This window comes from Gossypium hirsutum, chromosome A01 (assembly GCF_007990345.1).
Source record: "Gossypium hirsutum isolate 1008001.06 chromosome A01, Gossypium_hirsutum_v2.1, whole genome shotgun sequence".
Taxonomy (NCBI): Eukaryota; Viridiplantae; Streptophyta; class Magnoliopsida; order Malvales; family Malvaceae; genus Gossypium; species Gossypium hirsutum.
In genome coordinates, this window is record NC_053424.1 from 118867083 (window position 1) to 118880270 (window position 13188).

The window sequence follows — 13188 nt, forward strand, 5'->3', positions numbered from 1 at the left end:
TATTCTCCTATTTATGGGTTGGAAGGAACTATAGATATTTATAGAAAAAAAATTTAACTTGATTGATATGGACATTGTTACCGGCGCAGGAAGATGTGAGTTTAAGTACACTGAAGTATATTTTTATTCTATTTATGGGTTAAAATAGACTATAGAATACTATTAAAAATTAATAATTTAACTTTAAAAATTTTAACGTATTTTTTTTAATAATTGTTTTCTAAAGGAGTTATTTAAGTTTTAAACATAAAATTTTTAATTTTATCTTGATTTTTCTACACAAAATTCCTGAGTTTTAATTATAAATTTTTAAATTTTTTTAATATTTTTTTTAATAATTTTTAATTTTGACCTTTATAAAATTTTATAATTTATCTTGATTTTTCTACACAAAATTCCTGATTTCTTCTCTAAGTGTAAAGGATTATCTAAACATAATATTTATATTAATATATGCTTCGTATGATTGCATTTTTTAAATTAAAATTATATCATTACGATAAATTATTCAAATATGTAAAATGAATTGAAACATCAAATCTCAACCTAACCCTAAACTTTGAACTTGAACCCTTAAATCCAAAGCCTCAAACTTGTTTAAGGATCAAGATTTTGGATTTGAGGTTCGGGGAAATTTTTTTATCAAAATTATGTGTTAATGACATAAAAAATTATTGAAATATTATTATATAATTCGGAATAGACCGTGAATAATGTAGTGAGAACGGTCCATAAAATAATTTTTTTATTTTGAATACATTAATTTACTCTTTTCTTTAATTCCTTATCCAAAGAAAAAAAAAGCAATTTTCCTAAATAGCCCTCTCTTTTAATACCCAAACTTGACCAAAGTAAGTACATCCGAAATTGAAATCGAGTTTTCTTATCTTTTTCTCGAAAACTTTATTTATACAATTCTTAACTTATTTATAACCTCCAATTCCTAAAGTGAGGATATAACGCGTTTGAATCTATATATTCTAAATGTTGCAACAATATTGATATTAACGAAGTTAAAACACAATTAATGTAGGTTACATGTTGCAAGCTAACTTGCTTGTTAAAAAAGAAATCGAAATAGTTTCACTATGAAAATTAATGTGCTCTTATATGTTTATATGATTCTTTTAACTACCACTATCTGATTACGTTCTTTTTCATATTTTATCTATGATAACAAATTGTAATCGTATTTTTTATATCGTATCTAAAATTATCGGATATAACAAGTTGGGAAGTCATATTTTACTTTCTTATTTTATAATTCATTGAAGATTACATTGGAAATATATTAGGTACATCACCTTTTTGTGTATCAAATTTGAGGCTAGTCATATTTTACTTTCTTATTTTATAATTCATTGAAGATTACATTGGAAATATATTAGGTACATCACCTTTTTGTGTATCAAATTTGAGGCTTACATTCCAAGTGATATATGAATGGCTACAATCTATAAGGCAATTATGTGTGCTTTCATTTTCATGACTAAAATCCCAATCCAAATTTAATTTTGTCCTCATCTAATTCTAGTAGTTCCATCAACTCTTATTTTTAGTCCAATTAATGCCCTGCCTCTGATGTTTGGCTAATCATTAATGTTGTTGATTTATAGTAAATTTGTTTGGAAAAAAATTATACATGGTTTTTATTTGAGTATTATATTTAAATTTTTACGTTCTTAAAAGTTAAATTCTTTTTTCGACTGAGTTTTAGTTTGATTAATATGAGTATTGTTGTCAATATATGAAGACGTGTGTTTAAGTGCGTTGAAGCGCATTATCCTCTTATTTATGGGTTGGAGGGGGTTATGGACAGTTTTAGACATTTGTCAAAAAGAGCATATATGATCAGAACCTATATTGAGGTTGTTTAAAAATAAATGAACTTTAGTTTTGTGCCATTTTATACATGAAATTTTAATTTGATTAAATTTCATAAATCACTAACAACATTATCAAATTCTCATCATTTTACGTTGATATATTGCATATACAAACAACTATATTAAAATGAAAATAAATGTATGTATCAATTTCTTAAATGTGTATAGTTAAATCAAAAACAAAATTCAATGTATACATATAAATCACAATATTCAAGTTTCATGTGTACAATTTTACCAAATCGAAGTTCATATATCAAACTGTACATTGGATCAAAGTTCATGTATAAATTTGATATTTCATTTTGAATGATATCAAGAATTTAGAGTTTCAACTGATTTAAACTTAGTTGGCACCGTTGCCATTGCAACAATTAAGAGGATATGGGTTCGAACACGTTTAAATCTATTTTTCTTTTAATTTAAGTGTTTGAATAAAAATCATTAAATTTAACAAAAAAAAAAATTATAAGTGAAATGCCAAGTTTGCTTTTGCATTAAAGAGACTTGATGGAGAGTGACTAAGCTTGGAGAATGGACTTTGTCAATGTAAAATTGATAGCTTAAGCCACGAATTAAATTGCCATTGCAAGTGGAATCATATTAAGCTGTTTGTATCAATGGCAACCATAAATCCAACACTCTTGCTTTCCCAGTTTCCTTTACCGTAAGGAAGAGGGAGATCTTAGACTCCACTTATTAAAATATCAATGGGAATGGCGTATATTAATACTAGATTCATCAATTATGCATCAAACTAAAAAATTCAAATTTAAATTCGAATTTAAAATTAATTTAAACAAATAACAATATAATTCAAAATGATCAAGGTAAGAAATCCAAAATGACCTGATTAAGAAAATGTCAATTGGTAATTACAAATTATTCGAATTCAAAACAACCTAAATCGAAAATGACTAATCTTTTTGTTGAGCGGGAAATCTTCGAAGTGTTGTCTGTTAGGAAATCGACCTGATCCCTTAACAACTGAAAGTATTGTCCTTCCGAGAAGATTGTCTCCCGTGCTCTGCTGAGAGATAGTGTGCTGTGAGCGACTACTTGGAGGACTTGGTTCACAAAGCCGAGCACCTGGACCATACATGGGTGTATTGCCACTCACCAAGGGGACGTGAGCGTCTCGCTCTAGGCGAGGTTCGAACTCGACCAATTGTCAACAATTTTAAAACTTGAATTGACTTTATCAGATTGACTTGGTAATCACTCAATTATAATAAATTTCATATTTTATCACCCAATTATAAAAAATTATAAAATCATCACTCAACTATGAAAAGTTACGAACGTAATAAATTTACTCTCTTTTTCCATGGTTGTTGATTTATGATACAATAATTTTTGAACTGCAGAACAAAAATTGGGTGATTCTAGGGAGGATACAAAATTTTCCGGGAAAATTATGATGTCACATTCGGTCATAGGACGTAGAAGATGTGGCCTGAATGTGACCGCTCATCTTTCAGATATGAACCAGCTGCGATAAGGGTTAGGAGGAGGGTTTCGTAAAAGAATCAAAATCATAAAATAACGATAAAATACTTCGACTTATTCGGGGTCGTTGGATTACAACTTGTTAGATTCTGGTTCTGGTCTCTTTCAAAATTCCCTCAATTGCACCCATTTCAACATGTGGAATGGAAGGGAAAGGAGGAACTTATTCCAAATGCAAGATGGTGATTGGAAAATTCGTATTCTTTTCATCTTGAAAGATTTTATGGAACTATCATTTATAACCTAAGAATTAGGAGATAAATAACATCAAACAATTTGAATTTTAATCCAAAATGATATCCAAGTTTATAAAAAAAAGGGTAAATTATACCCAAAATCATTAAATTATTAGTAAATTTACGTTTTGATCACTCAGCTTTAGAATGTTACAAAATAATTATTAAACTATTCGAAGGTTTTTATTCATTTAAATCACTAGACTGTTAATATTTTTTTTATAGAAAAAATTCAAGTCAGCAAGCTATAAACAACGAATTGATGATCGGTACAATAGATCAATACTTATCAACGAGCAAAAAAACATGTCTTAGATCCAAGTCAATTTGACTGTAAATGTTGATAATCGAAAAAGAAAATAGTTTGGATTTTGATTTGCAGAATCGTTACATTTAAAATTGTTTTATGAAAAAAATTGAACTATAGATGAAAAAAATGAATGAGAGTTTTCGATCGTTGCAAAATGTGCAAATAAAGAAGGCCAAACAACAACAGTTTTAATAATCCAACTTAAATGAAAACTTCTGAATAATTTAACGTTTTAAAATAAAGTAATCAAAACATAAACTTACTAATAATTTAAAAAAACTGACAATAAAACTAAAATCTTGACAAATAAATTTAGAAAACAAACATGCATGTAAAATAAAAAATTTATCATATATGTCTCATTTATTTAATTTTTTATTTTAAAAATATTAATTAAATACACATGAAGATTTTTTTAACTTATTGAATTGAGAAAAATCAACAGCCAAAGAATCATATAATTATTTATTAAACAAATTAAAAATGATTTGGCCAAGAAAAAGAACAAATTAAAAATGAGTCAACACATGTATGTCATCAATTATTCATTTATACTCTGCTTTATAGAGTTAAAAACTCCACGTAATAATCCAAAATAAGAAAAGGTCGTTTTATAAAATCTAATATGGAAATTATTGTTGAAAAATGTTCCAAAAAATGTGGGATTTTGGAATGTAGGACAAAAACAAGTGGAACAGTGACAATTCCGGATTTCTATATTTGGTAGTAAAAATTAAAAGGAATAAAGAGTAAAAATTCGATGAACGAGGTAAAAATATTATAAAGACCTTTGTATTAGGAGTTATATTGTATTTTATCTTTTTTATTGAAAAAATAAATAAATTAGTCCCTATATATTAGATTAAAGAGCAAACTAATACTGTTAAAAATTGATCTATGTAAGAATGAAATACATGTGATATATCACGTGTATTTGGTTATTCTATAAGCTATGTTAATTTTTAACCGTAGAATGATCTATGTCGGGTTTGCTCTTTGATCTAACATATATAGATTAATTTACCTATTTTATGAGTAAAGGAGAAAAAATATAATCTAACTCTTAGTACAAAAATTTTCATGGTACTTGTACCGAAATAAAAAAATTATCCCTCAAAAAAAGGCACTTGATAGAAGGGTTTTACCGTATATGCTCCTGGTCCAATAAATGTTAGTCTCGAGTCCAACGTAACTCGGGATATACCTGGAGTTTACACCCAAAAAAAGGGAAAGATTAGCAATATTTTTTAACCATAATCCATGCAGAATCTCCAAAGGTTTGCCTAAACTGACAATGACTTTCGATGGCTAAGTTAAAAAAAATACAAAAAGTACAACGAATCACCTTTATGATGCCAAAGAAATACTGCCGGCTTGAGTATTTTCACTCCAATAATGTAAAATACATCATAATCCTTCCATTAATCTTCCCAGGCTTGCAATTGCATACCACCATGTGTGTCTTTGTTCTCCTATAAAGCCTCTCGTCAACCAATCTCAGACTCTTGACAGACCTAAATTACATAATGAAAGCACCAATGGATAGCTCACAAGCTCCATGGCGTTTACGCCTAGGATCTGCTTTGCTTGCTCCATGGTGGGTTGCACTACCCTCTACGGGCCGGAATCTGTCCGGCATACCATAACGTTTCCTGCGTTTTCCTATGTGACAACTATCTTAATAGTCTCGGATGCTACACTTGGTGATGCCCTGCGAGGTTGTTGGCATGTTCTATGTGCCAGCATTCAAGTAATACTGCCTTCTATGTTGATTCTCCGGTTGATTGGACCATCTAGGTTCAACTGTGGACTAGCTGCTGTAGCAGTGGCACTTAGTTCATTCCTGATCGCGTTACCTGGTTCCACGCATTTGACGGCTAAGAGGATTGCCTTCGGTCAGACTGTGATTATTTATGTAGGTGCAGTTATTCAAGGTGCAAAAACTGGAATTATCATTCATCCGATTCATGTCGCAGCAAGCACAGCTCTTGGCACCGTGGCATCTATTCTAGCCATGTTGTTTCCGTACCCTCACTTAGCCTACCGTGAGGTAAGTACCGAGCTGGAATATGAACTTGCTTTGTTTTGCATGGGACTGCATCTATTTTGCATCAAGATTTATGTATTGCATAAGCATAACGAAATAGTGCAATGTTTAGGGTCAAGTTTCATGGTTGTTCATCCTCACCTAGTGCTGTAAAACACTAAAATAGATGCCAATAAACCTTTTCATCAAATATCCAATCATTTTCCTTCTGTCTACAAGATGATGATGAGGATTACGTTAATTTCTTTTCTTTGTTAAAACTAAGAGCATGAAAGTTAAGGTACATCGAAAAGCATGGTCCTTCATAATGCATAAACAGGGAAGCAGAAGAATAGAAAAATCATGAAGCATCAGATTCTTAATACCGCCATAAGGGAGAGTATATCCATATGTAGACCATTCAATTTTGGCCCAAATCTGAAAACTCAACCCAACCTGATTTAATCATAAAAAAGTCAACTTGAATCTGTCCAACTAGAACTTGAAATGCGCCAAGCTTGAGTGTCAAATCTGAATGACAAAACCTGAAATGACCCAAATCTGAAATTATCCGACCTGAAAACCTTAACTAGCAAACCCAAATGACCCAAACTCAAAGTAATTCAAACCCAAAACACACCAAATCCAAAACTGACCCGAACACAAAATAATCCGAAAATTTTAAAACCTAAATTGATCAAATCCAAAACCAACCTGATCAGCACAATTAACACATCTTTCTATATTCTTTTTTTGACAAATATCTATATTCTTTTTGTTTTGACTATTGTTTGCTCACATTCCGTTTAATGGTATATCATTGAACTTTCATGCTCAAAGTTGAACTGATATTTTACTTATCAAGTGTCTTCCACTCCCTTCGATAACACACTTTGGCATGTTAGCCAGTGACTATATTAGGAATTAATCAGTAAACTAAAGAAGGATTAAGCCCTTTTCATGAATCTTATTCGTTTTAATATTCAACATTGCCTTTAGTTCAATCAGGGTATCTAATTTAACTGAATATAGTCTAATACTATGAATAGCCCTATCAATTGGACAGGTCAAGTTGATTTTAGATCAGTCATTCCAGTTTTTAAAATTTTTGGGTCATTTTGGTTTCAGTTTGTTTTACTTTAGGTCATTTTGGGCTTGAATCATTTGAGTTTGCCAGTCATCTTTTTTGGATTCAATCATCTCGGCTTCAAGTCATTTTTGTTTTGGGTCTTTTTAGGTTTGGTTTAGACAGGATCATTTAGACAGGTTTGTATTGTTATATCAGGCTTAGATTTGGATTAATTGGGTCGAGTTTTGGGGTTCAAGTTAGAATTGACGGGTCTTAATATGGATGTACAGGTAAGAAAGATATGCAGATTCTATGCGGAGAATGCTTCAAACAGGTTTAATCTCTTAGTGGAAGCTTTTTGTGCAAAAGGCGACATGGCAGCGCATAATTTAATAACAGATGCAAGGTTACTCTCTAAAGCAGGAGCCAAGCTAATTGGAAGTATCAAAGATAAACATGTAAGTGAAAAAGCAGTTAAAGAGCTAACCTTTTCTAATCTCTGTCTGAGCTTTTGTTTGAAAGTAACATTGACGAGGTGTTTTCTGTTAACAGGAAGGCATGCTTTGGGAGAAACCTTGGTTGAGATTCTTGAAACCAAAGCGCTCAGATCCTGGAGAGAAACTGAAAGAGATGGATATGCCGATTCAAGGGATGGAATGGGCCTTAACCAATTGCACTTCCTTCCCTGTCAGGATGATGGACGAAGAGCTCGTAAATGTTCTACAAATTGAAAAGAAACAGATTGCTCTAAAACTTGAGCAAGCTATGCGTTCCGTGCCTTTTGATGCAGCAACAACTCCAGATATGAAGGGAGAAAATACAGACAGATCTTTGTGGACCCAAAAAGCCATTTCAACAAACCATGAAGATCTGTCATCCTTCTTCTTCTTGTATTGTATGGAACTCCTACAAGACGGTCCTGCATGCATTTTAAAGAATGGTGAGGAAGCTAAAATACAAGAATCAAGTCAGCCAAAGAAGCAAGGAAAAAGTAGAGTGAAACAGATGCAGAGTTTCCGGAGGGAAAACTTACTTTTCGCAATCAAGTGCTCACTTTCTCTAGGTCTCGCTGTGCTATTCGGTTTGATATATAACAAAGAGAACGGATACTGGTCGGGACTAACAATTGCCATTAGTTTCGTAACAGGGCGACAAGCAACATTTATGGTGGCTAATGCCCGTGCGCAGGGGACAGCCATGGGATCAGTATATGGAATACTATGCTGCTTTATTTTTAAAAAGCTTACAGATTTAAGGTTCTTACTTCTACTTCCTTGGATCATTTTCACCAGTTTTCTGAGACATAGTCGCATGTATGGCCAAGCTGGTGGGATTGCAGCAGTTATAGGGGCATCACTGATATTGGGAAGGAAAAACTACGGCACTCCAAGTGAATTTGCAATTGCTAGAACCGCAGAAGCTACCATCGGATTAATATGCTTCGTCGCAGTGGAGATTCTGTTCCATCCTTCAAGATCTGCAACACTAGCAAAAACAGAACTCTCTAGGACCTTAAGAGCACTTCAAGATTGCTTTAAGGTAATAAGTCTTCATACTGATCAAAAAGAAAATTTGAGAGAATTAATGCGAGAAAAGCAGAAGCAGCTGAGATATCATGTCAGGGAACTGCAGAATTTCATTGCAGAAGCTGAATTGGAGCCAAATTTCTGGTTCCTGCCATTTCATTGTGGTTGCTACAATAAGCTTCTAATATCTATTTGCAAAATGACAGATTTGCTACACTTTACTATCCATCTAATTGGATTTCTCTCAGCAGCATCCCAGATGCTGGGAGTCACTTGGGAGGAGATCCAAGAACAGATAAAGAATGTCCTAGAACATCTCGTGGACAAAACAGGCTCTTTATCAAAATGCCTGGATAAGGTATTACTAGTTAAGTCTCTGGAAGAGATTGAAAAACAGTTGCAAATGGAAAGTGTATCCCAAGACCTTGAGTTGGGAAAATCACCAAATGCAGATGTCTGTACACGATTGGGGTATGAAGAAACCAGCATTTCTGAGATCGGAAAGTGTTTTCTTCAATATACAATCAGAGTGGCAGATAAGACAGAGTGTAATGAAGTCGAAGAGATGCTTAAGAGCCAAATGGTTCTATGTCTAAGCAGCCTAGGCTACTGTCTTAATGATTTGAAGAGAGAAGCCACAGAAACAGAGAAAGAAATAGCCGAACTACTGAAATGGGAGAATCCAACAAGGCATGTAAATTTTCCTGAACTGTTATCCAAGCTTCATGCCACATGATAAAAATACAAACTCACACGAAACCTGTCAAATTGCAAGCTATACGAGGAAGCCTCAACGGTGACCCAGCTATTGGCAACCTCTGGTTCAATTTCATTTTTCTCTGCAACTAGATAAAAGAGACAACAGAAGTGAATATGTGAACTAGGCCTTTTCAAAGCCTATGTATATATGTATCAAGGAGGTTTCAATGCAATTTGCAAAAAATTTTCGGGACTTATCCAATCCGGCAAGGCTATATTCAGGATAGTATGGATCAAGTGATTGACTATCCTCAGTTGAAATGCCACCCCCTCTTTCAGCTCCAACACAATGCGGTGCTGCTATACGTTTAAAGTATTTCTGTAGGGAATTCATTTCCACTAGTTGCTGCTAAAGCACTTACGAATGTAAAGAATAAAAATATTTCTCAAACAAATTTCAACAATAAGATGACATTTATAGCCACAATTTGTCAAAGGTTTTCAACAACAATGATTTGTCTCTATTTTCAAAACAAGTCGGTCTACAGAAGCTAATCATCTAAATGTCCATTGCAGACACTTTTAAAAAAAATGCAAAATCTTCATTAGTTTTCATATTTCGGGTCCGCCATCACAAAATGATACGCTATAACCAGAACAAAAATGAAGATTCCAAGGAAACTTGCGAAGAAACCAAGGTCTTGATCGTCAATCATCTGAAACATTACAAGCAAAAATAACAGGATAAATCAGTTTCGGAACATAATCTTTCTCATTTCATAGGGCATATCTTGCAGCCAAATGGAGTAAGGAAAGAAAACACCAACAACCAGAAATAAAAACAGTAGTTTGTGAATAACACTTTACTCTTTTCTATATCACTAACCAGAAAGGCATACTAGAAACAGCAAATTTCCCAATCGCAACATTAAAACTAATTATAAAATTAAACTACTCTGATAAAAACAGTACTAACACACTTAATCAAATAATGATTGCTTCCAACGATTGAGTTAAAACCCAAATGATGAGTTAAACTGCCACACTCAAATTCAAGACTTTCTTGGAACATAGTGAGGCCAACCTAGAGATGACAATCGAAGGTGTAGATACGAATATTTGTGAATATCTGACTTGCTTTCTATATATTCAAGTAATATTTGGATTTGGATATTTAATTACTATCTGCATAGGATTCGAAGCAGCTGTGAATGTTACTGATCCGAATCTGCTTTACTTTTGTAGATAACAAATTCAGACATCTAAATCCATTATCCACTTTACATATTAAAAATTTTATTCTAAAAACTTTCTACACTCACTATCTTCATATACTTAACGGATTTGGATATTTGATTGATAATTTAATTAATTTTCGGATAGTAATATTCAAATTTAATACGGAAAAATAAGGATTTAGGTTTTAAAGCAGATTTGCAGACTCAGATTCAAATTCAAAATCGAATTCGAATATGAAGTTCACGGAAATTGCAGATATCCAAACTGTTATCATTCCTAGGCCAACACATCCACTATTCCGATCAAAGCATAAAACTGGAAGCTCAAGCAAAAAATAAACCACGAACTAAAATTTCATAAGAAGCAATAATAGATCAGTCATGGATGATCAGCAGGAAAAGAAGATTAAATCTTTCTCGAACAACACCATAGTGGAACCAAGAATTCAGTTCTAAAAGTTAAAACTCGGTGATTATGAAAAATTAGTAGCTAAAAAAAGAACAGATTTAATGGCAGAATTTAGAACACTTACGATGAGAGCTTAAAAGGTAATGAAGAAAAGACGAATCTGAAAATTCCCAAATGGTCACTCACAATACTAGAAACGCGCAAGTATTGGCAGTGTTTTAAACAAAACTGGGCGACAGTTCAGGGTTGGCCTATAAACGAGGTCGTCTTGCAGCAAAAACATATGGTTCAATTCTTATATTAGTCCTTATATATTTCAAATATTGTACTTTTAGTCCCTATACTTTAATTTGATCAATTTTAGTGCCTATACTTTTTAAATTTTAAATTTTAAATTCTAATCCTGACCAAACAGAAGCAATTAAATCCAAATTTCTACTGAGTAATATATAAAAAATATTAGCTGATATGGCATCACACATCTTAATGAATTTAACAATTATGAGAACTAAAATATTAAAATTTGAAAAGTAAAGGGACTAATAGCTAAAATTAACCAAACATTTAAAGAACAAAAAATTCAGTGTGGCTGCTGGGATTCGAGCCCAGGTCTCCACGGCCACAACGTGGAATTCTTACCACTAAACTACAGCCACAACTTGTTAAAGTTTTGAAAAGTAAAGCTGTAATATCTAAAATTAACCAAAACATATTAAAAAAAAAATTTTTGTGGCTGCTGGGATTCGAGCCCAGGTCTCCACGGCCACAACGTGGAATTCTTACCACTAAACTACAGCCACAACTTGAGAACCTTAGTCATTGTATAAGTATTAAGATGTTATGTTATTTTCAACAAAGTGCTTTGACATTCAATATTTAAGTTTGCAAAGAGCTTTATTGGAGCAATAAAATAACAAGAGCTTTAAGCATGTAAATAAGTTATGTAGAGAAAAGAAATAGTTGCAATTGAAATATTTATATTGAGTCTTTGGGTTGTTTGATTGGATATGTTAGCACATCTGTTTACCTAGTGATTAATTTGTTAATCTTGTAATTTATATTACTTGCGATTCTTTTTAAAAGATATTTTTATTCTTGATAACTACTTATTATGTCAAGTGATTAATTTTTGTTCCTTTTAAAATATTCTCTCTAAATTTTAATAACTTTCTATCATTATTTATCACTAACAAACTATGTTGATCATGATCTCTCATTCAACCTTTTTACCTTGTGTTATAAGTAACATCTTCTAGCCTCTCCATCATCATTATTATTAACCTCTTTTATAATATTAAGAAAAACAATGTTTACTTCATTAATATTAAAATGACTTATTACAATATGTAAACAATTTAAAACTTGTGTTACACATATATTTTTCTTTATTTAGCAAAAATATTAAACAAGTTTTTTTGAGATATTATTTTATAAAACATCAATTTTACTTTATAATAAATTAAATATTGATGACATATCATAGAGTCTTAGAAAAAATATATGGTATTGGTTTAACCTAAAAAATCTTATGATATAATTTAGATTTGTAAACTTTTTCTCAACTTTCAAAACTTAATTCTAATTAATTTGAACTCGAACTCAATCTAATTTGATTTTATCATAAAATAATAACTAAATTCATTCAACTTGAATCTTAATTGGTTCGAATCCAAATTAAATTGAACTTAAAATGATTTGTATCGTTGTTTACTTACCAAAAATCATTTCATGTTAAAAGTATTATGGAAATGAGTCAGATTGCATTTTTTCATTCTACACAAAAACGGGCAAATGAGTCATTGTACATTAAATTAATGAGCAAATTTTAAAATTCATCTATCTGTACTGTTAAAAACTAGCGTGGCTAACGAAATAACCAAACTATGACATGTGGCGTGCCATGTGTATCTAATGTAGATATATAAAGACTAGTTTTTAACAGTAGAAATAGATGAAATTTTTAATAGAAGGATCGGTTTGCCCACTTTTCTATATAGGGGGTTTAAAATACAATTTGACTCTTAGTTTATGAGTCTCCATGGTACTTTTACCTCATTTCATCCAAGTTTAGTCAAAATAAATTATAGTAAAATTTAAAGTTAACGAAATTCTATCAACAAATTGGAGTGGGTGTGTCGGAGTGGTTATCGGGCATGACTAGAAATCATGTGGGCTTTGCCCGCGCAGGTTCAAATCCTGCTGCTCACGGTTTTGTGTAAAGCTTGCAATTATATTTTATTTTTGGGATAATATAATTTTTTACCCTTAAATTTGGCAATT

The 13188-nt window shown here is 31.9% G+C and overlaps 2 protein-coding genes, 1 long non-coding RNA gene and 3 other non-coding genes across 6 annotated transcripts; 2 read left to right on the forward strand and 4 right to left on the reverse strand.

Moving 5' to 3' along the window:
• Positions 1–4486: 4486 nt before the first annotated feature.
• LOC107958021 (uncharacterized) lies at positions 4487–8403 on the reverse strand. The gene is made up of 4 exons (XR_001700564.2): positions 8301–8403; positions 7524–7955; positions 5287–6512; positions 4487–5145 (listed from the first exon to the last, which is right to left on the reverse strand). It is a non-coding gene; the product is annotated as an uncharacterized lncRNA (long non-coding RNA).
• On the forward strand, positions 5500–9745 carry LOC107958019 (uncharacterized). Its single transcript, XM_016893670.2, has 3 exons — positions 5500–5991; positions 7327–7494; positions 7589–9745. Exons 1-3 carry the CDS (start codon positions 5500–5502, stop codon positions 9296–9298), a joined length of 2370 nt encoding a protein of 789 aa, XP_016749159.1. The 3' UTR covers positions 9299–9745.
• On the reverse strand, positions 9717–9977 carry LOC107958020 (dolichyl-diphosphooligosaccharide--protein glycosyltransferase subunit 4A). Its single transcript, XM_016893671.1, has one exon. It carries the CDS (start codon positions 9975–9977, stop codon positions 9867–9869), a length of 111 nt encoding a protein of 36 aa, XP_016749160.1. The 3' UTR covers positions 9717–9866.
• A 1515-nt stretch (positions 9978–11492) lies between these two features.
• TRNAH-GUG (transfer RNA histidin (anticodon GUG)) lies at positions 11493–11564 on the reverse strand. Its single transcript has one exon. It is a non-coding gene; the product is annotated as a tRNA-His (tRNA).
• Positions 11565–11636: 72 nt separating this feature from the next.
• TRNAH-GUG (transfer RNA histidin (anticodon GUG)) lies at positions 11637–11708 on the reverse strand. Its single transcript has one exon. It is a non-coding gene; the product is annotated as a tRNA-His (tRNA).
• Positions 11709–13034: 1326 nt separating this feature from the next.
• Positions 13035–13116, forward strand: TRNAS-AGA (transfer RNA serine (anticodon AGA)). The gene has a single exon. It is a non-coding gene; the product is annotated as a tRNA-Ser (tRNA).
• The last annotated feature ends 72 nt before the right edge of the window (positions 13117–13188 follow it).

What these genes read in the sequence shown, in the direction of transcription:
- LOC107958019 (XM_016893670.2), top strand. Translation starts at nt 5,500, where the DNA reads ATGGCGTTTACGCCTAGGATCTGCTTTGCTTGCTCCATGGTGGGTTGC. An exon ending in CTCACTTAGCCTACCGTGAG is followed by an intron (nt 5,992 to 7,326) that starts GTAAGTACCGAG and finishes ATGGATGTACAG; the next exon opens with GTAAGAAAGATATGCAGATT. An exon ending in GAAGTATCAAAGATAAACAT is followed by an intron (nt 7,495 to 7,588) that starts GTAAGTGAAAAA and finishes TTCTGTTAACAG; the next exon opens with GAAGGCATGCTTTGGGAGAA.
- LOC107958020 (XM_016893671.1), bottom strand. Translation starts at nt 9,977, where the DNA reads ATGATTGACGATCAAGACCTTGGTTTCTTCGCAAGTTTCCTTGGAATC.